The sequence below is a fragment of the Apteryx rowi genome, unplaced genomic scaffold, assembly GCF_003343035.1.
Source record: "Apteryx rowi isolate R43461 unplaced genomic scaffold, aptRow1 scaffold_0, whole genome shotgun sequence".
In the NCBI taxonomy this organism is placed as follows: domain Eukaryota; kingdom Metazoa; phylum Chordata; class Aves; order Apterygiformes; family Apterygidae; genus Apteryx; species Apteryx rowi.
The window spans coordinates 11,452,481-11,479,464 of record NW_020447195.1 but is presented as its reverse complement, the minus strand read 5'-3'; the positions used below and the strand labels follow the sequence as shown (position 1 = coordinate 11,479,464).

The 26,984-nt window shown below is 47.2% G+C and overlaps 1 protein-coding gene across 7 annotated transcripts; it reads right to left on the bottom strand.

Moving 5' to 3' along the window:
* Positions 1-10,311: 10,311 nt before the first annotated feature.
* On the bottom strand, positions 10,312-26,953 carry TPX2 (TPX2, microtubule nucleation factor). Of its 7 annotated transcripts, none has more exons than XM_026057228.1 (18): positions 26,822-26,953; positions 26,328-26,687; positions 18,767-18,942; positions 18,387-18,509; positions 18,087-18,207; positions 17,398-17,529; positions 16,559-16,681; positions 15,977-16,110; positions 15,500-15,657; positions 14,897-15,068; positions 14,609-14,747; positions 13,861-14,077; positions 13,520-13,618; positions 13,059-13,235; positions 12,773-12,919; positions 12,080-12,191; positions 11,225-11,412; positions 10,313-10,787 (listed from the first exon to the last, which is right to left on the bottom strand). In XM_026057228.1, the coding sequence occupies exons 3-18, from the start codon at positions 18,867-18,869 to the stop codon at positions 10,677-10,679; spliced, it is 2,256 nt and encodes a 751-aa protein (XP_025913013.1). In that variant the 5' UTR covers positions 18,870-18,942; positions 26,328-26,687; positions 26,822-26,953; the 3' UTR covers positions 10,313-10,676. The 7 variants fall into 7 exon arrangements, with proteins under 7 accessions (XP_025912971.1, XP_025913013.1, XP_025912997.1 ...); XM_026057212.1 differs by having other exon boundaries at positions 18,767-18,918; XM_026057186.1 differs by lacking the exons at positions 26,328-26,687; positions 26,822-26,953 and adding an exon at positions 25,369-25,663 and having other exon boundaries at positions 10,312-10,787; positions 11,225-11,391; positions 18,767-18,918.
* Between the last annotated feature and the right edge of the window lie 31 nt (positions 26,954-26,984).

Here is a 26,984-nt window from a genome sequence, read left to right as displayed (position 1 = left end):
CCCTACCTCCCGCCGGGAGAAAGCACCAGTCACAGCCCCGAAACACAACTCCCCGCTCAGCCTGCGTGACTGTCCCCGAGGCAGGGACAGCCCATCCCGGGGAAAAAACACGCCAGCAACCATTCTAGTAACAGGGGAGTCTCCTGCTGGTTATACTGGGACAGGCGCCGAAACGAGGGGCAGGGAGCTGCGGAGGGAGGTTTCTGGCGAAGCAGGACGGACAGACTCAGCACAGGGACCCTTGGGCAGGGGGAGGCAGCAGCACCCTTGCAAACACATGCATTACGTCCAGCTCCTTGGATTCAGGGCTCGGGTTTCCCACCCTGCGGCCGTACAGAGGTGCTGTGAACGCGAGCACAGGCAGAGCAGGCAGCCACGGGGACCCCACCGCCAGCACGCAGAGCCCCCGGCCCCTTTACCTGCGGTTCCCGTCGCAGAGGCGGTCAGAGCTGGCGGGAGGGCAGCATCCGCAGTGTGGAAGCGCCTGGCCRGAGCGGCCCCTTCTATACTGGGTGTAACAGAGCTGGATTAGTGCGGGGAGAGAGGAGTATCCTTTACACCAGTCGGAGCCATTCCGCTTCGCCTTTCTCGCCACCTGTTGCTGCTGGAGCCCATTCAAAGGGCACTCCACTCTTCCCCGTCCTCCTGCCCGGAGGAGCCGGGTACGCAAACAGCAAGCAGATGACGGAGCCACCTCCTGCCCCCGGCACAGTCACCACGCTAGCGGCTCCCGAGCGCAGGCCAGAGGGGTCGGGAGGGCTGGCGCAAGGTGGGTCCGCGAGGGAGCTCCCCAGAAACGCGCCTCGTGGTGCTCACGCAGGGGCTGGGCTGTCCCGCGCTGCTGGGACCAGCCAAGCCAAAGCCCTGACCTCGCCAGACACAGGCCAAACGGTCAAGTGCTTCCAAGGCACTTGGCAGATGCCACCACAAGCCAGTTGCTAGCCCCCATGAGGACAGGATGCCCTGGAGTTATGGTGCTAGCCGTCCAGGGACCCTCTCGGACGGAGAAAAGCCCAGCGCTGCTGAGCTGCAGCCAGCTCTGCCCACTTGCACCAGCCCTTGCGGAGATCGCCGTTTCCAAACGGCCCTTCGCTCGGCAAGAGCAACGTGGCGCCCCTCGGCACGGCCAGCTCTGACCAGCGCTTCTGAGCACCCAAAGCAAAAAGCAGCATCAGCTGRGAACCCCAGCACTGGCACGCGTCAGCCACCAGGCTGCTGTGGCCTTCCCTGGCAGCAAGTGCCAGGGGTCTGATTTGCTGTAAAAACTAGTTGTTTTTTGGGTCAGGGATACAGGCAAGAGAACTGAGGGCTTCTGCTGGGTGGGTCAGGCTGTGCAAGGCCGCTGCAGATGCCGGCATTGAGGAGCCCTGCCAAAGGTGCACCGTGTGCTGTCAGTTCTTGGCACCTCACAGCACAGCCCATCAGAGGCCGAGCAGGACTGAAATCCCAGGCTCGGTGAGATGCCCCAGCAGTCAGCGGCATGGAAAACCAGTGGTGGAGAGGGACACGAGGAACTCAGCAGCACCGAGAGCTGCAGAGGTTGCAAGCGGAGCTGGCCTAGCCTCAGCGGAGCCAGCAAGGGCGAGACTTGGCCGCTCCAGCTTTGATCGAGGGCCTTTTCACTCCGCACGATGGCTGGCAGAGCCCTGGCCAGCATGTCCTGCACGGTGAAAGGCAGAAGTGTCCCAGTCCCAAACTCGCTCTCTAGGTTTGAAGAAGCCTGAATTGAGCAGAGTATAAAGGGGAAGGAAACAGCCTGCTCTTGTCACTTCGAGGCAACAAGCAGGACAGGGGACACACGCAGTCTCCTGGCACAGCAGACTGGCCTGAAGTTGATTTATTCCCAGGGCTATCCCAGGTTTCTGCCTTGCTCTCCCACCCAGCAGGGCCATGATCACTCTAGACCTTTGGACTTAAAGTGAGGAAAGCATTGCTCATAAAGGGTACACAGGTTTGGTTTCTCAGGTTTCTGCTGGGGGTTGAGGTGGTTATTTGAGGCTTGCAGTAGGAACCTCTTGATAACTGAACCCAGGCCTCCCCTATCAGTACTGCCAGGTAAAAGGATTCCAGTAACACACACCATCAAAAACCAGCACCCATTTATCACGTACCGGCAAGCAGGATTGCTAGCACAGCCCGTACAGCACGGAGGAAGAAGGGCTCAGCCCCTCACCTGCATCTGTCACTCCTTTGAAAGGGGACAGCAGAGGCCTTGGCTTGGTGATGCACAATAAAACAGCGAGGACAGCTTGCAGTAAGAGAAAGGACACACCGCAGGCCACTTCAGGTCAGGCATCTGCTCCCGGAGCTACCCCAGCACGAGTCATGCCCCTGGCCACTCTCCAAATCGCTCTGCATCTCGGTCTTCCCAGCCGGGAAGCGGGGCAGCATCACCCTGCTCCTCGGCGGCGGGCACCGGAGGCTTCTCAAGGACCGCAGAGCGAGGGGAAGACGAGGCAGCAGAAGGCTGAGCGCTGGTGCTTGCTTGGCTGGAGCGGGGCTTTCCCAGGGGCTGGGTAGGGTTGGCCAGGTGCCGCCGGGCAGGGCAGGAGTCAAGGGCTGAGATTACCTCAGGGTTCCCCAGCTTGGCCTTTGCCAGCTGCACGGCCGGGGCCTTCCTCCCAAGCTCTCTGTGCCGCTGCTGCTTGGAGTTCACAAGCCTTGAGTCATGCCCGACACCGAGCCCCAGCTGCTCCCTGCGCATTTGTGCGGAGCCTCCCCGAGCGGAGGCCCAAGGGACGGAGACAAGGGCGCAGCAGCCCTGCACCGCTGCCGAGCTGAGGCTGCCAAACACACGACGGCGAGCCCAGGAGCGGTGCTTACCTCGTACAGAGCGCCTCCGCGGAGAGCGCAGCTACGTCCAGGCAGGGCGAGACACGCCAGGGAGGACGGGAAGCGGCTCGGGGCAATGATGGGGCCCAAGCAGACACCAGAGCTTCAGCTAAACACTCCTCTCCCGCAGGCAGGGAGGCTGGTAACACCCCTCTTGGGAAGGAGAGCCCGATTTGCACAAAGGTTTCTGACCTTGGCACAAAACTGCTGCCAAAACAGGCCTTAAAACAAACCTGGACAGGGAGAGCTCCAAGAGAAAACTTTAAAAGGACTTGGACCATCCTCTTTCCTAATCAGCTGTAATGGAAAACGGGAGGTGAAGCGTGACCTTTCCAACTACAACACTGCCAGCCAGCATCGCATCCCAGCGCTTAATATAGGAGAGACCAGGGCTGCAGCCAGCCCCACGCCAAAGCTCTGCACACGCCAAGGGGCCAAGGCTGTGGCCAGCCCCATGCTGAAGCCCTGCATGCCTCGAGAGGCTGGTGTTTAGAGGAACCTCTCCTCCAGTGGGCCCAGCCCAGGAGAGAGATTTGAAGCTCAGGGTACGGGCGGATAAGTTAACACTCAGTACCAGGTTCCCACAGGCCTCTACTTACCCCAAACAAGCAGTCCAAACTCTGGGAGATGCAGGTCAGAGCCAACAAGTGACAGTGCTTCATTGTGTCGTCAAATCCCGGCTCCTAACAAGCCACCAGCTTCTGTATGCCATGGCGTTCAGTTAAGAGCAAGACAAGCTGGGATCTAGACAAGGCAGTCCCTTACCTCCTGGAGATGCTGCTGTCCTGCCTCTGCCCACCCTTGAGTTGCAGGAGGGAAGCACGTAGGCCCACAGAGCTTCATGCAGGAATCATCAGCCAGCAGGAAAGACACGAGAGGAGGACAGCAATTTCTCTTGTTTCTGCAGAAGAGACCACCAGTGAGTAAAGCAAGAGAGAAAAGCTTCTCCCAGTGCCCTTTCCCTACCCCAAACTGAAATATCAGGGAAGAAACAAATAAATTTACAGTTTCTATGTTAAGTACCTTCTTACCTCCCTGGGACCAGTTGGCAAGTCAGGACCGCTCTGATCTATCACAAGAAGAGAGAAGGAAAGTGAATTTCTCTTTCAAAGCTGCAGACTGGGTTTCAGAGGGCACACTGAGCTTGTCCCATTCCAGCAGCTGCAAGACCACAGCAAGGTGCTCAGCACAGAGCCATCACCCTGGCAGCGTTTTAAGGAAGTGACATTTGGAGGACTAAAACTAGAAGGCTGTGTTTTTTCCTATGCCTCCAAATTGACCCTGCTGTGAAGGTTGGGCCCTGGGGTGCCCCAGCAGGGTCCCTTCCAAGGTCAGTCAAAACCTTTTTCTTCATGCTCTAAGGAAAAAGAGTATAGATACAAGCTGGACAAGGTGGTTTTTGCAATAGAGATTTAGCTTTTTTAATATACCTCAGTTACTGGCAACTGGGAAGATTTTTTTCTCCAACATCACAGCAAATAAGTCCTCAAACATTTCACACGGCAGCTTTACGACAAGACATCAGTGCACTTACTGCAGTCACCCACAGCGACACATTTAACACATCCTCCTCAGGAGCACTTGCTGCAGACCCAGCCGGAACAGACCTGGCAAGCGGCTTGCTGAAGGCTGGGACCACAGCCACGCGGAGGCTCTGAAAGGGAAACAGCAATTAACTGGCGTTCCCCGCAGCCAGCTCCGCTCAGCACACAGCAGCGGCACCAGTCACCTCCGTCTCTGGCTGCGGGCAGGAGCCAGAGCCCCGGGACAGGTATGCATCTCACACACGGGAGAGGCACTCTTCTTGCTTCTGATGGCCAGCTGGAAAGCAACAGGAATCAGTTGATACCGGTGATGTTTCGTCTTGCTTGGAGAATTCCCTCTCCATTGCCGTTGCAAGGAAGAGTATCTCCCTTTCTTTCTTGCTACTCATCTTTAGGAGCTGCTGCAACCATCTGGCAGTAACTCACAGCCCTGCTGTGCAAGAAAGAAGAGGCAAGTTTAAGCTAAGGAGAAAGTGAAATTCGTGGCTGGACATATCTCCCTTAACAGTCCCAGTAGTTCTGAAAGCAAAACTAGCAAATCCTCAAGCAGTGGTATGGTAACAGAAGCATCTTAGGTATCTACCACCATAACCACAAAGCAAACAGCAACATTTTCTCTAAAGCAGGTAGCCTGGGGCTTTTGAACAGGCATCATGCACTCCTGTTCCATTCTTTGCAGCTCAGATTTGTGGTGTTGGCAAGCCTAGCTCATCTCAAGCTGATGAACTTTCTTTTTACAAGATTAAAGATAGGATCTGTTAATTAACTGAGAACCAACAGGGGTCACACAGGAGCAAATACACTGCTTTAACCACCCTATAAACGGCGTGACCGAAGCGCTGATACAGTTGTATACATGCAGAAGTTTGAGCACCGCTGGTATCCATGGCTCTCGGGGACTGCGGAATCTCGACTGCGCTCTCAGGGCACAGCCATCATTCCTTGCCTGTGAGCAGGAGTCCCGCTGACTTGGAGGCCAGAGAGCACAAACGTAGCAAAAGCAGAGTATGGCTTTGCTGCTGCTTTCAGGCATGCCGGCAGGAATAACTTGTGAGACTGCATGACTTGGGCAGTGGGGACTCTGCTCACTGACTGTCATTGCCAAGGCACAGTTTGGAATTCTCTCTCCTTTTCCTTCAAGCAAGAACTGCCAGGCACCTGGAAGCCACCTCTCCATCACTTCAGGCACACATTGCCACCTCTTCACCAGCTTTCTCCTCTCAGCAAGCTAGGGTTAGAAAGAGTRCATCCATTTACCATGCAAGTGAGAAAGAGCCAATACTCCATAACTACGCCACACAGCTCTTCAGGCCATTTGGACTGGCTTTTGCTCTGAGCAGTAGAGGTTACAATAAAATTCTCCAACAAAATCAGGAGAGCCTGTCAGGAAAACAGCAAGCTTCCTGATGGCGCTTTCACATTTTTTAGAATTTCATGCGAGAGAGAACAGGGTTCACATGCAGAGATGAAGCCTTAGGACAAGATGAGGAAGCGAAGCTGTAAAGGAAGAGCAGGCATTGCACTGTCTTGGAAGTCCTAACAACAGTTCTTCAAWATGAGGGATGTATGAAGGAAGTCCAGTTTTCAGACTGCCCATGGTTTGGCACTATTAAGAGATAACATTCATTCATAGTCAAAGCAAAATAAGTTGAGTGAAAACACAGTCCTCTCACAAGAAAGTTTTATAATAAAAGGAGGACAAGAGTCACCTGCAAACTAGGATTTCAGACACTTTAGTCTGAAAACCCACACGCAAATGACCAGAATGGTGCTCCAGGTCTCTTAAAGCACAGGAAACAAACCAAACACCACCATGGCTTCTTGGGCAGTGTGTTGCTTGKTTTTTTGTTTTTTTTTTCCCACCCTTCCCATTCAGGAACTTAAGCCAGAACCTGCATTGGCTCTAGCTGGAAAACAGACTGTCCCAGGGATATCTGGCAAAGCATCAAGCATGCTAGTTCCCTAGCTACAAGGTTGTCACAACTTACGCAGCACACACTTTAACCTTTATGCTTTTCATGGGTAAAGAAGCTTCTTTACACAGCCAAGTCCTGTCCACTCTCCAGGAAACTCTATACCTTGTCTAAATCGAGCAGCACAGCAGGCTGTGAGGCAGATGGCTTCCAGACGAGAACCACCTCCCCACCTGAATCCTGGCCATGGCACTGTAACATAAGCCAGACAGCCTGCCTGTCCTGGTAGGGACCAACCCAGACATGTAGTCACCAGCTTAACTGCTTCTATCAGCACTAAGGACTTCCCCGGACAAGCTATCATCATGTTGTGACAGGTCTAATCAAGGTGGTGGGGAAAGAGGGAAGAAAAATCCCAACATCGTCAGACCAACCATTGAAGAGCTATGCTCATGAAGAATACGCATTATCAGCAGCATAGCTGCCAGCAACGTCACTAGGAAATACTGAGTGCTGATCCGAAGCTTCGGGATGGAATTATGAGGAATGCATCCTGGAACTGCTCTGCACATGCACACAGCAGCCAACATAACCTTGCCAGCTGAGGGTCAGGGTACCTCTGCTAACAGTCTTTGCGTGTTAGCTTCACATCAGGCTAGCACTACACATCGGGAAGTTATACCAGCAGAGAAGCAAATGAGAACTGAAGCTGTGTTTTTTGAGAACATAATCAAGTCTTTTAATAAGAGTTCCATTTATTAGCTAGTAAGGTGTTCCAATTCTCAGCTACCTTTCAAGATAAAATCCAGGAAAATATTGGCTGCCTTTTAGTTCCAGTTCTAGTCCGAGTTCAACAAATTACTTTGGTGACAACTGAACTAGAGAAACAGCATCAGAGAAAGAATTTAGTACTAGAATTTTATCCAGCTCCAGTTCTCCTCAGTTACTTCTAGCTCTAGTCCCACCTACTGTCAAGGCATGCTTATAAAGTTAATGAGTTTTGAGTTCTTTTATATAAGAACTTTGTTGCAAAATCCACCAGTGGGTCACTCTGGAAGAATATAGGTTTTACATCAGCTTGTCAGCCTACCCTGACTCTCAAGGCACATGCTAAAAGAGCAGCCTTCAGTTAAATCCTAGTCCACTACTCCAGTCCTACAACTTTATTCTCCCATTTCTACTCTACTGGGAGTGGAAAATCACCTGCCACTGTTTTGTTTTTCACTGCTGAAGCCTTAACAGAATCCCTTCCTTCGCTGACATTCAGCTCTTCCAGGACACTGTTCATACATTTGCTAAATTGAAGCAGTTTTTCCAGCATGTCAACACTTTCCTCCTAATTAAAAGGGCAGATTACACTAACCACACTTCATCCGTCAGCTCATGAGAATCTACTGGGTGACTTCTGACAGCTCTGTCAAGTGTCTTACATCCCTGTACAGCACAGAGACTTGAGACTCTCTTTCACTAAGTTTGCAGTGTATGAGGAATATAAGAGGTAGTGCTTGCAGTAAGAGGTAATGTCTTTTATTAGACCAAATGATATAGTTGGAAAAAACTGACAAGCTGTCAGACATACAAACCCTTCCTCAAGTCTGAAACAGAAGCCATGTAAGGCATTCATGGAAATCCAGCTGTTCCATCATTCACAGATCAATATCTGCTCCAGCTCAGTCTTGTTATCGTGCTTGCCTTTACATTCTTCTATTGCTCATCATCGTTTAGGCTTTCCTGACTCTTCATAAATATTTGCTGCTACTGCTGCCTGCTCCTGCTGTCCACACGGCTCCATAGGAATTGGCACTCCAGGCTGCAATAGAAAGTACTTTCCTTGACAGCATATTCAAGCTCCTGAGAGTTTCCTTTCTAGCAGATCATATGGAATATCTCCACTGGGACAGCAATAAGCTTCAGGAAGACCGAGAATAAAAATCTGGATGCATTTGGTCAGATTCATGCAGATCTGAGCAGTTTTCAGGAAAAGGATGCTTACAAGTTTTTCTTGGTCCAGCTGTTCCTGTAAACTGTATTTCGGTAGGGCTGTCCAAGTCAGCTGGGACAAACAGCCTTTTTGGTAGGGCTATTGCTGTTGATATTTCCTCACAAAGTTACTCTCAGCTCAGCAATATGGGACCATTGGCCAAGTTAGCAAAATGCATCTTAAACCATTCTATACGATTTGGTCAATCTTTCAGGACCAGTTCTGCCACAGCCATTTAATTATGTTCCTGTAAAGATCCTCAAGAGAAGGAAAGAAAAAGCTGAAACTTAGGCATAAAGGAGTCTTGTCTCTCCGCTTGCCATTTTGAGGCTATGCTGTTAGAGAGTCCATTCATCTTTTAGTACTAACGTGTTCACACAAACTCCCTTTTTTCCCAGTTTCTCAGTTACTCTCCCACCGCACAATACAAGAGTTCTTATGCTTATGGTGGGGATGACTTCCTCTCTTTTAATCCAACCAGAGCTGGAACTTCAAAGGACTGGTGCCCATTGAAAAGCTGAAACCTAATACACTCAATACAGAATACACATTTCTTGTTCACTGCTGGTTGTAGACTGCAGCTGCTTTTCCCTGTAATGATATCTCTTGAGCACTGTATTCTTAGAAAGAATTCCTGCAAAAACCATCTTCGGATACAATAAATGCTCGTCTTTGAATTTAGCTCTCTGAAGACTTTCTGCCTTTGTCATCTCTCTCAAATTAGAAGAGAAACAGTAGCAGTAAAACAGTAGCAATTGCTTGATACACTTTGACTTGGATAATGACAGACAGTACTTATAACTATACCCCTTGGTAGGAGTCCAGCACATGGAGTTTTCCAGCACACCCTCTCTTCTCTACCCAAAAGAAACCCAGAACAAAAGGCCACACAGCTCCAAGAATATCCAATATCTAGGTATCCAAACCTAGAGAAAATGAGGAAATGTTTTTCAATAAACCCCAAACAAGAAATAGTTTGCCCTACCTGAACAAGTTGATAATTCAGAGCTTCCCATGTTTCAATCTCTTCCAAACAGCTCCATAACACCAATGAGCAGCCCAACTCACACTAGCTCCAGCAAGTGATAAAGGTAAAAGAGACCCATAAACATAACTCCCAGGGAGAGTTAGAGCCTCAATACCATTACAGCCATGAGAAACCAAGCCAACATAGCAAAGAGTTATGCTCTTCCAAGCCTGAAAAAAAGGGCTTGCTTTCATTCTTTCATCCAAGGGCTTTAARTATAGTTCTTTAAGTATGCTGTATCAGAGATGCAAGTCATTTTTCCACCAAGGAAACAGCTCCACAACATGATCGCTTACATTAGTGGAACAAGTATCAGCAATACAGACATGTTAGAGGGCAGCAGTGGTGCCTAAGTCAGATGACTAAAATCCAGAGCATCATTTGGAGTAGCAGTATTCTTAAATCCTTTTTGCTCTCACTCACTCTTATTGAGTTAATATTCTTGTTAAGAGAAGACCAAGGAAAAGCCTAAAAGCAGACTTAGCAGGCTTGGAAGCCTATCACAATGGTAAGATAAGAAAATATTCTTAGTAAACCTTAATCTAAATATGATCACCACTTTGACGCTAGAAGTTTTGTCCTCCAGCACRTCAGAACGTTTGGTCTATATTTAGTTGTTCTAGCCGTACTAGACTGGTTAGGAGGACACAATACATCTTTAGCCAACATTACTGCACTGGCATGAACAAGGGACACAACTAACAGCAAGAGTTATTCGCCAGTTAACTGGCTCCCCAAATAGAATGACTTCAGCTATAAAACAGCAGAAGGTTTAATGCTCTAACATACRCAGGGAACTACTTTAAAGTGTGGGCAAGATTCATATTAGCATTCATCTAAACATCAATAAGAAAGGTCAGACTTGCAATATGCTGGCTTGGAAAGCCTCACATTACTTAAACAATTCAAGTTTAATATATACTAAAAGGCTAACAAACAGAAACTTGAAGCCAATACTTAGACGTAGGAAGTCAAGGCAGCTCTTCCAGATGCACATGTCCTCGTATGTCTGCTGAGTGCCCTTTACTGAAATCTCTTCTGCAGGAAAGGGATTCAGCCCACGAGCAAGAGATGTTTATCAAATTAAGAATTTTTATTTAGTTCAGGTACACAATACTTGTATACAACATCAAAACCTGGTTTAGTCTTTAGAGAATAAGATGTCTAGATGTGAAGCAAGCCATGGACTAGATGGCACGGTCTGTATGCTGTGCCTCAGCCATTTGCCTCAGACGGAGTTAAACTACTTGATATAAGAAAAACGGAGCCAAGTGTAGGATTTGAGAGTGAGGAGTCATGTAAAAACAACTGTTCCCTCTCTGCCCACCAAGAGGGCAGGGAGAGATAGGCTCCCTCTCCCACTGTCACATGGATGCATATCAGCACCGGAATCTGTCTGAGAAGTTGGGAGACTTCGGCATAGTCAGCGGCTGGTCACTGGGTTTCACTTCTACACTGCGATATTTGCGGATTGGGTTTGCCTTGTGAACCTGCAAAAATCAAGGACAAAATTAAAGAAAATGGCTACAGTTACGCTGAACCTAAAATATGCAGGCTAGCCATCAGTGGGATGCAGTCAGGCATCTGTCTATCACACTATCACACTGCCTGGGGCACTAGAGTGAGCCACCAGGAGCATGCAAGACATGCTTTAGGGTTTTGGGCTTCTGTAGGGCATTCAAGTTATTTTGCTGCAACAGTTAGATGTGTACAGCTGAGAAAAATCATCAACAGCCTCAGCAGAGCTGATTTTTGTGGGTTTTGTTTTATTTGTTTTAAGATCAGTTGTAAAGTTAGTGAGGAGTCAGCTTACCACAGGGAGGACTAGAGAGTCCTAATGCATCCCAAAACTGACATAGTTCTTTTAGCATATTCACACATCCCTTTAGGTAACATTACAAACCCTGTTCAGAAACAGCTCACTTACCAATTCTTGTCTTAGTTTAGCAACTTCTTCCTTTTCACGCTCCTCTTCTCGCTGTCTGGCCTGTTCTTGAAGCCTCTCCCTTCTGGCTTCCAGGTCTGCCAATCGTTTTTCAAATTCTTGCCGCTCTTTAGCCCTTTTTTCTGTTGCCAGCTCAAAGCCTTCAGGAACTATGGAACCAGAAAGGCTCTCTAAGTTTAGAAATAGAGGGGATAACATTGGTGCAAAGACAGTCAGGTAAAGCAGCACAATACTAGTGTCACATGGAAGTCTCCCCCTGAAGCACTTCAAATTGTAAGGGTTGTTAGTAGACACCACTGGGGTTCTGAAGAAAAKAAAAGCTTAAGCCCAAATATGAGAAGTACTAATGCAGACATTACCTCTGTCATGGGTATTGTCATGTGAGGAGCAAGCACTCAATTGTTAGTACAAACAAGTTTTTGGCTGGTTCTATATCCTATGAAGTTTCCAGCGCATACAAACTAAGCTGTGGATGCCTCCATCTCATTACAAATGGGAAGGAAAGACTGACAGCTGCTGCAGAAATGCCAGCTGTCACTACAGGGAGCATCTTGCATACTATTTACCCTTATCCCAAGCTAGCATGCATCAATCATCTGCCAATTGTAGCATAGCTGTTAATACAGCTGCCATGTTAGTGCACAGGGACAGGGAGGCAGTGAAGAGAAAACTCCCCTGTTCCCTGGGGACACAGGCTGTTAGGGGGTTAGTTGATTGAGTGCACAGCAATATTGGCTGTGCTGATAAAGAAGAGGCATCAGCCAGTTTAAGCATCATTTAATTGCATCAGTTCTGAATTATCAGCCAAGCCTGCATAGCAAGTACTTGTAACTCCACCTGATAGCAGCTTATTTTCCTTTTTGGGCACAAAAGGCTCCTGGTGCACCACTGTGTTGGGACGAGCTTTAAAACATGCTGCTTCTTTCTGCCTTTTCAAGTCTTCTTTAAGCTGCATAAGAAGAGAGCCTGTCAAATGTCAGGCATAACAAAAACACCATCTCCCATCCCCCCAGACTTCAGCTCTCTGAACACTGGAAAAAGCCAGTTTGATTTCAGATTAAATCACTTGCAAAGAAAATGATATTAAAGTCAAGAGAGATCTCACTGTCAGTTACTTTTGCCAAAAGTGACCTGAAGAACAGCTTCAGCTCTCAAAGCAGAATATTTTTCAGGTGTTCACCATAGACTCCACATGAAAAAAGCCGTATATTATTTATATATCAACACATCTCAAAGCACAGAAACAATCAAAGGGATCCAGCTACACATAGTTGCCCTCTAGAAAGTACCCCATAGCTGGTTCAGGCAACTGTGGTAAATTCCATCACTTACCATAAAGGGAGAAGGAAAGAAAAAAAAAAAGCCAAACCCTAACCCATAGCGCAAGGCTCTTGCCAAGGACAGAATAATTCATGGCTCAAACTAGTCCTCAAATCCTGATTAAGCTCAAGCAGGACACTTTCTGAAGTTGAGCACAACTCTGATTAGCCACTTTAAGTCTGTTCATAGCCGTTATCCTTTTCATCCTACCTGCTGTTTCCAATTCTGTAGCTTGGCAGCTCCCCGTTCATCAATCTGCAGATTGAAAGGCTCAGGCTGAGTTGGGTTTTTGACCTTTTTTTCTGGCAGCTTGACACGGTCAAAGTAAGGCAGAGGCAGTGCCTTGAACTTTGGCACCTGAAAGAAACAACATGAAATATTTTTTGCCCTTTTCTCAAAGGCATGTAGCTTTGGAAGCTTAACAGCCAACAGCAAGAGGCAAGTCCTGCAACACTCTTTTTAAGGGGGGGAATCCAAGGTATTTATTAAGTCTTACCTCTTCCTTCTGCAATTCTTCTATTTTTTTCTCTTTCTGTATTAGCCGTTCTCTGTCACGAGAATCAAAAGAGAAGGGGCAAACTTCCACATGTCGCTGCTCTGGCATTTTAGGTTTGAAGGGCACTCCATAATGCGGCATAGGGTTAGCTTTGATCACAGGAACCACCTCCTTTTCCTAAAGGGAGATTAGTGTTAGGATCTGACATTCTTATATGTGCCAGATTTGAGATTTTTGCAGAAAGACTACTGCTCCTGCTACACAAAGCCATGAATACTAGAGTCCCTTTAGTAAAGGTCACAGACAGCATCAAGAAAACACTCTGAACACTGCAAAGTTAGTAATCCAAGTATCACTTTATAAGCATCCTGAACCACAGACAAGCTTTTCATCTTTCCAAAACACTACCAGTTCTTGTACTCATCCAAATTAGCCCATAGCACCGTATTCGGGATAGTTACCTTTTCTTCATCTTTGCCAGGCATTCGTGTTCTGCTTCTCAAGGTGAAGGCTGGAGACCTGGGGACTGTAACAGGAAGTGCTTTCTTCTCTGGAACACCCTGTTCAGAAAAGTAAGTCACCCAAGACTAAATACCAAAAAACCCCCAAACCAAACCAAAACAAAAAAACTATAGAGAAACCACCTGATATAACAGTGTGTATTCATTGCAGTTCTTATGTAACGAAAGACAAGGTCTATTAAAGATTATTAAATACATAATGCAACATAGCCAGGGACATTTCAAAGCTAACTGCCCCTCAGCCCTAATTCCTGGGTCTGAAGTATTACTAAACTTCTTACCACAACATCCTCCAAGATTTTAGTTGGACACGGCCTGGAATGAAACTCAAAATGCTCTTCCTCCTGCTGCTTCTTATTCTCACGTTCCTGAATCCTTTTTTCTATTTCTAGTTCAAAGCCAATGGGCTGCGTGAGCTCCTTCACAGTGGGTTTCTTGGGTAGGATTGGTCCACCCTCTAAGATTTTGGGATCAAGCTCCCTTGCTCTGAATTTGTATCTACACAGAAAAAAGAGAGACAGTCACCTATACATTGCACATGACAAGATGCAGCTTCTAGCAAGCGGCTTCTCTCAAAGCATAAAAGAGCAACTGTCAGATTCAGAAGCAGTTGTGTCACACATAGCGTGAAACTAGTTAACTCCCTTGTTTTTGAAAAAGCAAGACTTTGAGGTCTACCTTGAGGATTGCTTTCTTGGAAATCCAGAAAGTTTGGTTACAGCAGAATTTCAAACTTTGTGCAGGCAGTACTGCTATACTGAGTTAGCTTTATTGGTCATAAGTTGTACTCAACCAAAGAACAGCTGTCCTAAGAGCACCTTCTTCAAARTGAATTGGCTACTTCTACATCCCTGTGTTCAAAGCACAGCCTTGCGCACAACCTTAAAGAATGTTAGTGTCTTTATACTACTTGTTCTTTTACACAAAAAGGGTGTTCCTGAGAAGTGGTATTTTGGCATAYGAAAGGGAGATTTCCAGGGTGTGGTACACTTCCCTCTCAGAGGGAGAAAGAAGTCAAACTTTACTTACTGTTGAATTTTCTCTATTTCCTCTGCTTCCAACTCTGCGGCACTTTTGCAAGTTACAGGTCTGAAGCGCTGCTTTGTTTGAAGCAGGGGTGTTTTAGGGTGTGTAAGCCGAGCCTTCAGAGGCTTTCCTGGAACTGGGCCTATAAATTCAAGTCAAAGACTAGCAGTTAACAGTAAGACTTGCAACAGGCACAAACAATTTGCTCAGTACAATAGCTAAAGCATCTTTCTTGTTCTGTCATCATCTCTGTGGACAGCCTGCTGGCTAGACATAGCCAGAACTGCTCACCTTCATCAGATTTCCTGYTCCTCAAATGGTAACGAGAGGGTGTGCGTTTTTGGAATGCTTCTACTTGCTGAGCAAGGGACACATATTCTGACGTAGTTTCTTCAAGTTTTCTTTTGTTTCCCTGGGAGAGATTGAAAGGCTTGGGGACAGTGGGCCCCTTCGGCACTCGAACCTGGAAACAAGAACTACAGTCATTACAGCCATTTAGCAACAGCATGCTTCAGCGTCACTTCCTTTCCCCACTGATACACATTATCTGTCCCCTCCCCTTATTTAGAAGTGGATAACACTTAACATTAGACAAAAATTATTTCACTGTCTAAACATGCACAAATTAGTCATATCAGACTGTATTAAGTGGAAAATTAAAGCTTGAAGTGTAATGACTGGAAGGCCCGACACGAATGGACCCCATATTCCAAGAGAGTCCTTTTAAAGTCTTGTGGCAGTGCAGATACACAAACTAATGGGTACATATGCGAAGCATGCTTTCTCCTATGTATCTGTCAGCTGAACAGGTTACCAGCATCCTATAGGTTGCAAGAGCAGCAAGGAGGTGTCAAGAATTAGTCRGTGGCTTGTTGGCAATACTCTGGCTCTCACCGGAGAAGGAGGATGCTTCCTCAGTACTGCAGCAAAATCCAGTTCCTTGTATTCATTCCCAGGCTGGCTTTCCATGTGTTGTTTAACCCTCTCCTCTGTGCAGAAGTGGAAGTCAATTGGCTTTGTTACTTGACCAAGAGTTCTCTTCACAGGTTGTCCTAAAGAAGAAGAGCGTGTAAGGTCTGGAAGCCTTTTTTGGTGTGTGTGTCTGCAGGGGGGAAGGCTGAAAAAGGAATTGAATTTCTAATAACTTGAACAGATTTGGGGGAACACATCTATAACCTTTCAAAACATGACAAAACAGAATTTAGTTTCCAGGCATTTGGGGGGGGGGCGCTGATACATATAAGAGCCACCTAAACCCTGATACTTAGTACAAAATCTGGAAGGCTTGTTTTTTTTTAAAGGTACAGCTCCATGTTGCACTCCCCAGCTGAGCCCAGTACAGCTTCAACCTGAAATTCAGCTAGAGCCCACCTGCTCCAGCAATAGCTGCTTTCAAAGACTCCTCATTCTTCTTCCTCAGCTCCATAACCTCCCGCTGCAATTGCTGCATCTTTTCCAGCTCCTGCTCCTCTGTACTCTTCAGCTTGCCAGAAAGATTGGTCCTCCTGCAGAAGCATGTTAGAGTTAAGGTAGAGATACATCTCTCCCTACTTCACTGAATATTAAGCATGATGTCAGCACAAAGGAACACACCTACCTCTGACTTCATTGCAGAAACAGTCATGTTATAAAAGCATATTCTTTAGAAATAATTTGTTGGGATTTTGGTTGCTCAAGAAAGCTGACAGTTTACTACYGCCTTGCATACCCATTTGCTATATGCACACTTCAGTATTAGCAAGAACATTTTTTTTCCACCAAGTTAGAAGCAAAAGCTTTTCTTTGCACAGGTTGAGTTAGTGAAGTACATTTCACCCTAATACTATTGTCCAATCTGGTGTTTACTAAGTGTGATACCATCATGTGCTGAGTTGGAAACACTCTAGCCAGGGCTGTCACCTAGATCAACTGTGATTAACAAAGACAAGCCTTGTTTATGAGAAAGCTACATACTTCAACATTGTTGGTGTCATGGGCATGGTCAGTTTGCTTTTCCCTCTTCCTGGGGAGTGGTCAGGATTCTGCAAGGGCTCTCTCTTCGCAGATACTTCCATCAGCTTCTCTCTGCTGTCAGAACTAAGATCAACAAGTTGTTATAGCAAACCACTCTAACTGTGCTCGAAATGAAAGATCACCTGCAGCTCTCACCACCATGCACAACATCCCCAACACCTGGTGAAGTTCTAAAATATTCCAGGACTGGCCTTACCTCACCACAGGCCCAGGCATAGATCGTCTACTTTTCCCTGGTACTCTAAGGCTGCAGAAGGGAAGACGAATTACCAAGTTTTCAGAACTTAGGCTTTTCTGAGGAGATAGGTGTACTGTAGTTCATTTAGCTAGAGCAGTGTTTGAAGGATTACACTTCTTTTCAGTAATGATTTCCTGACCTTAAATTTATCACCACATGATATCTTGGTGTTTAAGCCAATTTGAGAAATATTCTAGCTATGACTCTTTTGTAGCCAACGACTGTCTGATACATTCCTGATGGACCAGTTAAGCCAGGTTTAAAGCTAGCTGACAGATACTGAGTRTGGAATAAGAAGCTTAAGAAACCCAAGCTTATTTCATTCGTATCTCCAACTCCAAATAAAGAGAGGATTTCCTTTAGGTCTTACAGACATTTCTTTTCATCTATGAAACCAGTATCAGGAATCAGGTCCCTGTCACCTCCCRCTAATCTTCCACATTGCTCTCTGTGAGAGCCCCTCTCAGCCAAGTGGAAATACTTTCAAAATAATCAGTTGCATCCCTCTTCTCAGCCCCAAGTTGAAGGACCAATGACATACATTCTCATTTTTTTCATTGGTGGAACCTCTTCATTATTAACCAAGGCAACAGCATTTCTCTCAGCTTTGATTTTAGCCAGGTGTTTGCGTTGCTGTGTTTTTCTCTGCTTTGTAGCCTGTCTTCTACCCGCTCTAGAGTGCGACAGAAAATAGAGGTTAGTTTTCCCACAGGCCTGAGCAGACTTGCAATCTATATAATACTTTTCATTAGTGCATCACCAAACCCCAACATGCTCTACATAAATTAGTTGTGTTTAATACAACAATCCAAAAGCAGCTTGAATGACTTGAGTTTTACAAACCAGAAACTTAATATTCTTTGCTTTATACGAGTGCACAGAGCCCTTTGTGTTCATGTAAGGAGTGAGCTCAGCTCAACTCAGACAGATATAAACAAAGAAACTTTATAAGCCACCTCATTTTCAGGTATTCTCACATTCTAGAAGCTACTAAGGCTACTTAGTCTCATTTGACAAGCATGTGAGACACCGCRTTACATTTCCACCCCTGAAGATTGTCCATCCAGCTTAGTAAGCAGATCAGCTGTCCCAGTACACGATCTCTGTACTGGAAAACTTCAGTCCAATAGGATAACCCAGAAACAGCTAGAATTGTGAGATCCTGAGAGTAGGGACCTGCTTAGTTACACTGCCAACAATCTTCATACAAACTGATCGCAAGTATTTCACCTTTGAGAGGCCTCTGCAGGAGCAGCAGCTCTCCAGCTCGTCAGAGAYCCAACAATATTCTGTGGAACCACATTGACCTGTGCATGTTCTGTTTCACTGTCCTCTGCATCGTGGCTTTCACCTGAGAACAGTAACAAAGATCAGCTTATATGTACAGAAATGCTAAAGCAAAGCCACGTGAGAACTTGCTAGACAACAGTATATGAAGATGGTCCCCAAAAAGCCAGACTGAGTCCTTTTTAGTTTTCTGGTGAAAAACAAGTAGACTTTATCCTCTCCTCCCCATGCCTGCCAACTTACTTGTTATTCCTTGTGACGTGACAGAAGATAATGGAATATCAGGCTTTGAAAAAGCAGGGCTATTTTGCAAGACTGTTGCCAGATTTTCTGCAGGAGGGACATTCTCTAGATTGGCTTGTTGATCTGGGAGGAAAGAGACTTTCACTATACATCCCATGTTAGGAATTTTTAACAATACCACTGGTTATCACCAGAATGTTAACAAAGTCACCTGTCAAGTTACAGATCATGATGAGATAAATACAAAAAAAATTACTGCATGATGAATGATGCAGTCAATAACATGACTAATCTATCAGTACAGAAACCAGGCCCAAAATACGCAGCACACCAACCTTCACCCAAACAGAAAACAAATCAATGAGCTGAAAACAACTTACCAAACCAGGCATCTGCATTGTGCACATCGTCATCACTCAGAGACCCAAAGTTGATGCAAGTGTTTGGGACATCAAAGGAATAGCGAGATTCCGGGTGAGACATCTTCGCCTTCACGTTGTCCCCAGAGTCCTTCCCTTGCACTGTTTCAGTCCTTTAGACAAATAGCATTGGTCACCTGTTATGCCAAATCCCAAAACAGGAATCAGCTACTCAAAAAGCCRTTCTGCAGAACAGCAGACAGGCTGCATTACTCGAGACCCAAGCTCTAAGCTTTCAGTTGGACAGCATCTGCATCCCGTCCAGAGGGAACAGTAACAGTGGTTTCCTAAAAATCCTTCAACACACATGAGAGTCTTACACCAGACCCTAAGAACAGTGACCTCAATTAGGGGCGATTCAAAGGCAGCACCCCAGGACATTCACCATAGCTAAGAAAGAGGATGTTACTCTAGAGCATTGACCCCAGATTCCCATAAAGATAACACTCCTTTTGGTATTGAACACCAGGAAGAACCCAAAGCTTAGACCGGAAATCAATAACAACATCACATCTCCTTCCAACTCCACATGATGTAAGAAGCAGCCCTGCCTTTTTTCCTCTGCATGGAGGAAGCTTTCTGGAGACAGATGCTAGGACAGTCTTTGGTACATTTTCCTCTCTCAAAACTCACAGCCTTTYGATAGAAACCCTTATAAGCAATGTAATTTTATTCAGCTGCTGATTGGCAAAGCTAAGGAACAGTTTTACCATTGTTGTCATTTGCAGGTTTCAAAAACAAAGAGATCAAGTTTTGAAGGTTTTCTTTGTACCTGTCAGAGCTAGAAGTGTATTTTTAAAAGGGAACTACAAAGCTTTTCCAGAAACAGTCTGGTTTGCCCTTCCATCTCTCACCACATACAGCAAAATAAGTTCTTACCATTACCAAGAAACAGATTTATAAAGCTACAGCCTCCGATCAAATGAGGGTGACTCCAGAGCACTGCAAAGCTCAATTTTTCTCCCTCTGAAGGGCTACAAGCAAGAAGGAATAACATGACAAACCATGCTCTTCTACAGAGTACATTGACTTTCAAAACAGGAAGAGAGTGCTGCAGAGTACTGTTACAGGGCAAAAAGTAGGAAGAAGGTAGTGTAGAGTCCTTGGCGAGGTTCACGGCACTACCTCAAAAGCCTGTCCAGACTATAAACAAACTAAATACTATGACAGAGTATCAAGAATAGTCCAGGTAGTTAATTAGTGGAGCACTGACAGCAGAAGGAGTCCCGGTGTCAATAGGCGATACTAAATTCAAGAGAAAGCCAGTAAAGCCAGTAATGAAGTTATAAATCCTTAGCTGCAACAACACCTTCTTGCAAAGGTTTTTTTCATGCTTTCATGGTATCTCACACAACTGCAAGGCAAACTCCATGACGATATGTTTCAAAAATACTCCCCCAAAAGATCACATGAACTTTGCTTTTTTGAGTTCAACCAGTTCTAAAGCAGTATATTCTTAACCCACAAAGTCTTAGAGCTAAACCCATCTGTCTACGCAGACCACCTATAGTTCAGCCTAGACAGTATGCTCCATTCAATAAGAATATGTCCAAGAGTAAATCAAAGCAGCATTTAGGAGGCACCATTGCTGTTCATAACTCATAAGCCTTTCCTTCTGAAGATGGCTGCACCATGAACCCTTCAGCTCCCCAGGACAGAGGTGCTAGAGTTAAGGAGAAGAATGCTGCTAGAGAAGAGTTAGCTACATGACTGTGAAGCCATCAGAGTAAAGACCCAAAGAAGGCAAACAGAAGAATCAGAGCCAAAACCAACTGTAACTGAGCTCAAGACATGGCTGGAATTGAATGCTTTCCTACCATCCTTAATCAAGATAGTGTTTCTGTCAACACTACCCTTTTTTTTTTTTTTAAATCAAATGCGTCATCTGCATTCTCCCCTACCACTCCCAAATCAGTCCACCAAATTGGAGCACCAGGCATCATGTTTCACAGATACTTGTATCGACTGCTAGACTGCTGCAGAGTTGCCACAGTTCACATAAGTCAAATTATTTCCAACTTCTTACCGTGTAAAGTCCATACTCTTTCACAGCGTCAGCAGTCTGAGAAAGAAGAGTGCCTCTTCACTTTGACCCCCTTCTCTCTCTCCCTCCAGCCCCAGACTGAAACGAATAGTCAATCATCGCAACAAAGTTTATCAATATCACAGTTTCATATGCCAAGTTTCTTGAAAGAGCCAGTGGGGAGTTAAAAGTTATTCTGACTAAACTCCAGTGAGTCCATTTCAGTCAGATGAACTCATGGCTTCCCCGTTTCAAATCCCTACATATCCTCCGAGTCCTGCACAGAACAGGATTTACTATGGAGCAGTAGTTCACTGAGAGGCATTTCAAACCTCCACGATCAACTCCGTTTGGGACTGAGCTCACATTGATTAGGAAAGATTATCGCTGTGATCCATCCATTGTAATGTTTCTGGAATAGAAATAGGTTCAGTCAAGTACAGTTTTAAGCCTGCTGCCCACCCTCTCCAAGGACAGCTTAAGCATTTTAAGACATCTGATCATGATCTTGATGACAGAACCACCATTATCATCTCATTTTTTTCCTCAAAGACAGGAGGCAAAACTCTTTCCTTCCACTATAGCACTTTTCCCACAGGAAGTGAGGTGCAGAAATTTCTTTTCATTAGCAGATACTTTACCTAGTTAGCAGGTACAATGCGCCAGACCATGGTTATAGGGACGCAGTAATCCTACAAAAATCTATGCTGTAGCTAAACAGTGTGACCCTGCTCTCTCCCACATCCATCACCTTCTGCACTTGCACAGCTTCGCAGTGAGCCAGTGGAGGAACCCACRCAGCTGAAGAACACACCCCCTTGCTTAAGATCAGCTATCGGCAGGATCCATTTACACCTGGTTCACATAGAGCTGCATATACACCAACACTGGCACAGGAAAAGCATGGAAGGATCTTGTCCTCTCACCTTCAGAAATAGCCCAAATTTATTTGATAAAACTAACTGCAAAATGAAAACCTTACTTCTCCTTCTAGCTCCACTCTCCTCTAAATATAGATGTAGCTCCATATGGTTTCTGTATATAACAGCAAGGCCAAATTTACAGAGAGGAATAGACTGTGGGTTCTCTACACATGAGAGTGCCTTGGCCTCGTTTAGATTAGTTAGCTTTGAAAAAGAACTGAGCTAAACTGGAACAAGCATTCCTATCCTAGAATAAGACTGACACAACAGCAAGTGCAATAGGTATTTTGGAGTAACTTCACACCTCACTCTAATCCAAATTAGCTTTAAAATGCAGACAAGCTTTTGGATGATATATTCTTTGATTCAGTCACAGATATGCTCAACTTCATTGTCTGAGTGTAGTTGTTAATCTCTTGCCAGTAAAAATTTAGGCCAGAGAAGGCTTGAGAGGAGCAACTCCAGTGAGACCTAACAGAGCATTGACCTAGTTGCCTAGCTCCAATACGTGAATTCAGCACCAAATGCCTTGTAAGGGAACACTTCACACTACACAATTATGACTTAATCCAAAGAGACTCTTATTTTAGGACAGCAACCCGACACAGACCCGTGGTCATTAAGCAATGCAATAATAGAGCCCATACTGACTAGAACAGAGTTCTCCTAGTTGTATAACCCTTTCTGTCAGGGAGAGGAAGCAAAGCTCCAAGATAAGAAATTGGACATCCCATGGAGAGAAAACAAAGGGGTTTGCGGAACCATCAATAGACAGGTGGAAGGAGCTGTGAAGAGGTGGTTTTTCTTGCTGTCTTGCAATTTACTTGGATAWGCCCCTTGTCAACTGGAGAAAAGACACCTTATCACAACACGTAACTGGAGCTTCATAAGCTACAGATGTAATTTACTCTAAGATCCTACCAGGACTGGAAGGGAGGTAAAATAGTACCAGATGCATAAAAATGATATTCTGATTTACATCAGTAGATAAATCTGAAGCCAGTGGTTTGTATGCCTCAAGACCCAAAATGGACTATTAGGAGTTAGCAGGAGAAACTTCCTCAAGCCCAAGGATGCTGCACGTCAATTTGCTGTGGTAATTCTGGTACCTCCTGCTGAAGCATCCAACACTGACTGCTGTTTAGACACATAACACTGGACTAACCAGACAACTGGTTTAATCCAGGCTGGCACCTTCTTTGTTCTGCTACAACACAAAGTGCTCCTTCCCTCTGTTGCTTCACTAAGTTGAAATTGCTAATGCATTTATGCCTTTTATTGAAATAACAATCCACACAAAGATCCCAGATGCTTTTCAATAGTCAGTATATAAACTGGACCATTACAAAGGGCTGGAAATTACCCCTCTAGAAACAGTCTTGTCACCATAACCTTGTAGGAAGCTATCTCACCACACAGCAGCCATGTGAACTCCTTCAACACGATGCCACACAAGGAATTCTGTCTTTGACCATCTGCTGTTTTGTAGTCCCAAAATGGCTCTTTTTTCCTCCAGACTCCAAGGTAAGTGCATAATTATCTCTTTGCTAAAACTAAATAACTAAACCAAAATTATTCCAGGTCGAGCATTTTCCTTTTTGTTTCCTAGCTTTACGAACACCCATCCTCCTCACCAGCTCCCTCTCTGTCCCAGGCAGCCAGGAGGGGAGCCAGGGTGCCCAGCTATGCTAACGGCATGACTAAGATGGCTGCAAATAGAGCTGGGAGAAGGCCACAGGTCTCACATGTGGTGTCCTCCAGAGCTGCTGCTGCTCCCCACTCCAACCGCTACTTCCAGGCCTGCTGAGTAGAAGGAAGAAGCTACATTTACCTAACGATTTAAGTACTGAAGAGACAGGTTTGCTTGTGTCTTGGGCTGGGGGAGAGTGCAGAAGAAGATGACTGAAGAGGAAGAATGGAAAAATAAAAAGGCAATAGAGTTTTTAAGGGGAATTTGTTAAACACCTTGGTGAAAACTTTTTTCCAGCCTGGAGCTATTAGTCTGGTAGCCAATAACAGAAGTCTCCTTCATCTTTTCCTGAGTGGGGTTAAGGAAACATTTCTAACAAATACAGAATTTGTTTCTCTTTCTCCTCTGATATTCCTCACTTGATGCTCAAACATGCTTTTCCACAGTACAGAACCAATGCTGAATTCATTGCTCTAGGTACAGAACAGAGGTAATGCTTTCTATTCCATCATTTGATGCTCAAATTCAAACTGTGGGACATAGTCTTTAACTCCACATAGGCAGGAGATCAGATCATATAGAGCTCTACAGACCACCCTCACCCGCTGTCATTAGCCCAGAGCTAAAGGAAGAGCAAGGCACAAGAACAGCAGCTTTTCTCACAAGCAGCCTGTGCTCTAGTAATAGCTACCCAGAGCTGCCTCCCCTTTCAACAGCCCAAAATAAACAGCCCTGACATCTCACGCTCTGTAAACGAGAGCCCACAAGTTTTAGAAGACATGAAGATGGGACATTCTAAGAATAACTCTTCAAGGAGCAGTGAGTTATTTTTAGCCACTATAACCTCAACTTATTGTTAGATAAATTGAAACTCCCCTGATTTAAAAAAAAAAAAAAGCAAAAACTTAATAGCTTTCTACCACTTAAGTTACTTTTTGCCCCTTTTCTTCCCTCCTTTCCAAGGAAGCGGGATTTGTTTTGAGAAGGAGTAAAATCGTTTCTCGTAGCTTCAAAAGAAAGATGCACACTTCTTCTGGCTTTGAGTAGTCAGTGTGAATAAACAGTTAATGACATAACACAAGACACAGTGCAGCCTTGTCCATGCTGACATTAGCACATCACATCACTCCAAGCCGTATTTCACCATGAAAGAAATGTGCCTTGCTTAAGACTTTCTTCAGGTCAGATTTTGCGATTGTCGGTTTGAAGACTCAGATCTCAGCGCAGAGCTTTATTTTAGTCGCGACACGGCTACCCCGTCGAAGGCTTATCGCGGTACTACGACCCCATATTGCGGGGGGAGTCTAGGCCGTGCAAGCCGGGGCTACACCCGCGGCCTGCAGGGCAGGGGCAGCGCGGCAGCACCGGCTCTGCCGCACACGGTCCCCCACGGCGGCCTCGAGCTCCATCGCCTGCAGCCGCTAACGTTTCGGCCAGGCTCGGAGCCCGACTCCTCGGGGGTARCTCTGCCCCCGGCCGGCTCTGCTCCCCGCAGCCCCGGCAGCGGCGGAGGGGGCTCGGAGGCGCCTCACGGAGCAGCCGGCGAAGGGCCGCGCCCCACCGGGCGCCACGTCCGGCTGGTAGCGAGCAGAGGAGGCGGCCTCGCCACCGGGCCTCGTCCGAGAACGCAGCCGCGGCCCGGGCTACCGGGATGAAGCCTCCACCCGCCCCCCACCCGGCCGGCACTGAGGAGAGCCGCGACCCCGAACAGGAGCCCGCCGTTACCGGAGGACGCCTGCGGCAGGCAGAGGCTCGGCCCGGTCCCCGAGCGGAGCGCGGCCGGCGGCGCCAGGCGCTGCCCGTGCCCTGCGGAGCCGCCTCACCGCCGCCCGCTCCCACTCACCTCAGCGCCGCGGCCACCCTGCCCGGCGCCTCTCCCCRCCGCCGTTAACGGATTTTGAAACACGGCTCGCCAGTCCGAACGCACCAATCAGCGCCCGCGCCGACGCCTCTCCGCGCGCCGATTGGGCGGGCCGCTGCGAAGCGAAGGTGCCCGGATAAACAAAGGCCGCCCCTGGAAGCCAGCAGCTGGGCGCAGAGTCTGTCGGGAAGCGTAGTGCCCACGCACACAGCGGAAGGCAGAGTGAACCAGAGGCAAACCACAGCTCCCATAAGGCAGCGGGGAGGAGCCGGCCGACCAATCATAAAAGGCAAGGCTTTGTCCCGTGACCCGAAGCGGCCTATCGGTTGCGGGGGGGGCGGACCGGGCCATTTCCCCCCCACCCCCCCCGCCGCCTGGTGGGGGCGCTGCCCCTATGGTCGCGGTCCCCGGGCAGCGCCCGCCACGGTGCCGCTCCAAGCCCGCCTTCGGGTCCTGTCGGGGCCCAAGCGAGCCCCGGCACCTGCTGCTGCAGCAGAGGAAGCAGGGCAGGGTGCTGGGCGCAGATCCCACGGGAGCCAGGCCTCAGCAGTCACTGCGATTGTACCGCGGTGTTTTGCTTCAGGGCGTTTGAATTGCAGAAAAACGTTACCAACGCTTCATCTGACAAAGCCAGAAGCCACCAGGCTTGTTGACTAGTTCTGTCAGGGACTCTGTGGGCAGAGAGATAACATTCCTAACTATTTCAATATTGTCTTCAAGATCATTTGGGCATGAGTCAGCAAGTATTTGTTTGGCATGAGGACAGCTTAAATGTTTTTTCTAAAACCAGCTGATCCCAAAGGAACTGCAGTAACGCAGGCACTTCAAAACAGAGCAATCTTGTTCCCACGAGCACCMCAGCTACTGGTACTGGCTGTAAATTATGTGATTGCTGGAGCATCTAACTGGCAGCATTTGGAAAAGCACATAAATTTCTGCCTCTCTCCCACCACAGGTGTTCCCTATCAGACAATAGGCATCTTTCTTGCAGTTTCAAAGCCCTGCATTACTTCCTCCTATCCTACCTGTTGCAGTTTGTTCCTGGTCCTTCAGCTAGTTGGCCCAAGGAAAACAACCTCCAYTGCCAAGCTGTTCAGTTTTCAAACATAGCCAGGCTTCCTCCTGTTCAGGAAGAGYTCCCTTCAGCTGGCATTTCAAATCCCTCAAATTCGGCATAAAACTCCCTGTGGCTGTGACGCTTCAAGAAAGTCAGTCGTTAGGCTGCTAAGCATGGAAAACTGCCCATGAGCAGGCTGACCAACGTCACCGCACGGCTTCCTTCTGCTGCCTCAGCCCTSTGCCCCATCAGCCCTCGTGTCTGCAGCAGGGGCACGCCGGCCGCCGCTTTGTTCACGCGGCACAACGCAGCAGGTGCGCATCGGGCTCTGGAGACACAAAAAATAAAATATTAAGCCAGCCCAGAGCTGTGGTAACRGGGGCACAGAAGAGGGCCTGTGCTGAAGGAGCCCCGGCACAAGGCGAGGAGGCCGTGCCGGCAGGCCCCGGTGCTCTAATGTACCTCCGTGGTGTGCTGAGAGGGCGGGCAGGGCTCGGCCCCCCAGCTGCCGCCCCGGGCCGAGGGGCCCGGCACCGGGGCCTGCTCGGGGCTGCCTTGGGGGCAGAGGCCGCCATTAACGCCCCAGCGCGGCCCACAGGGGGCGCCAGAGCCTTGGGCTCCGCGC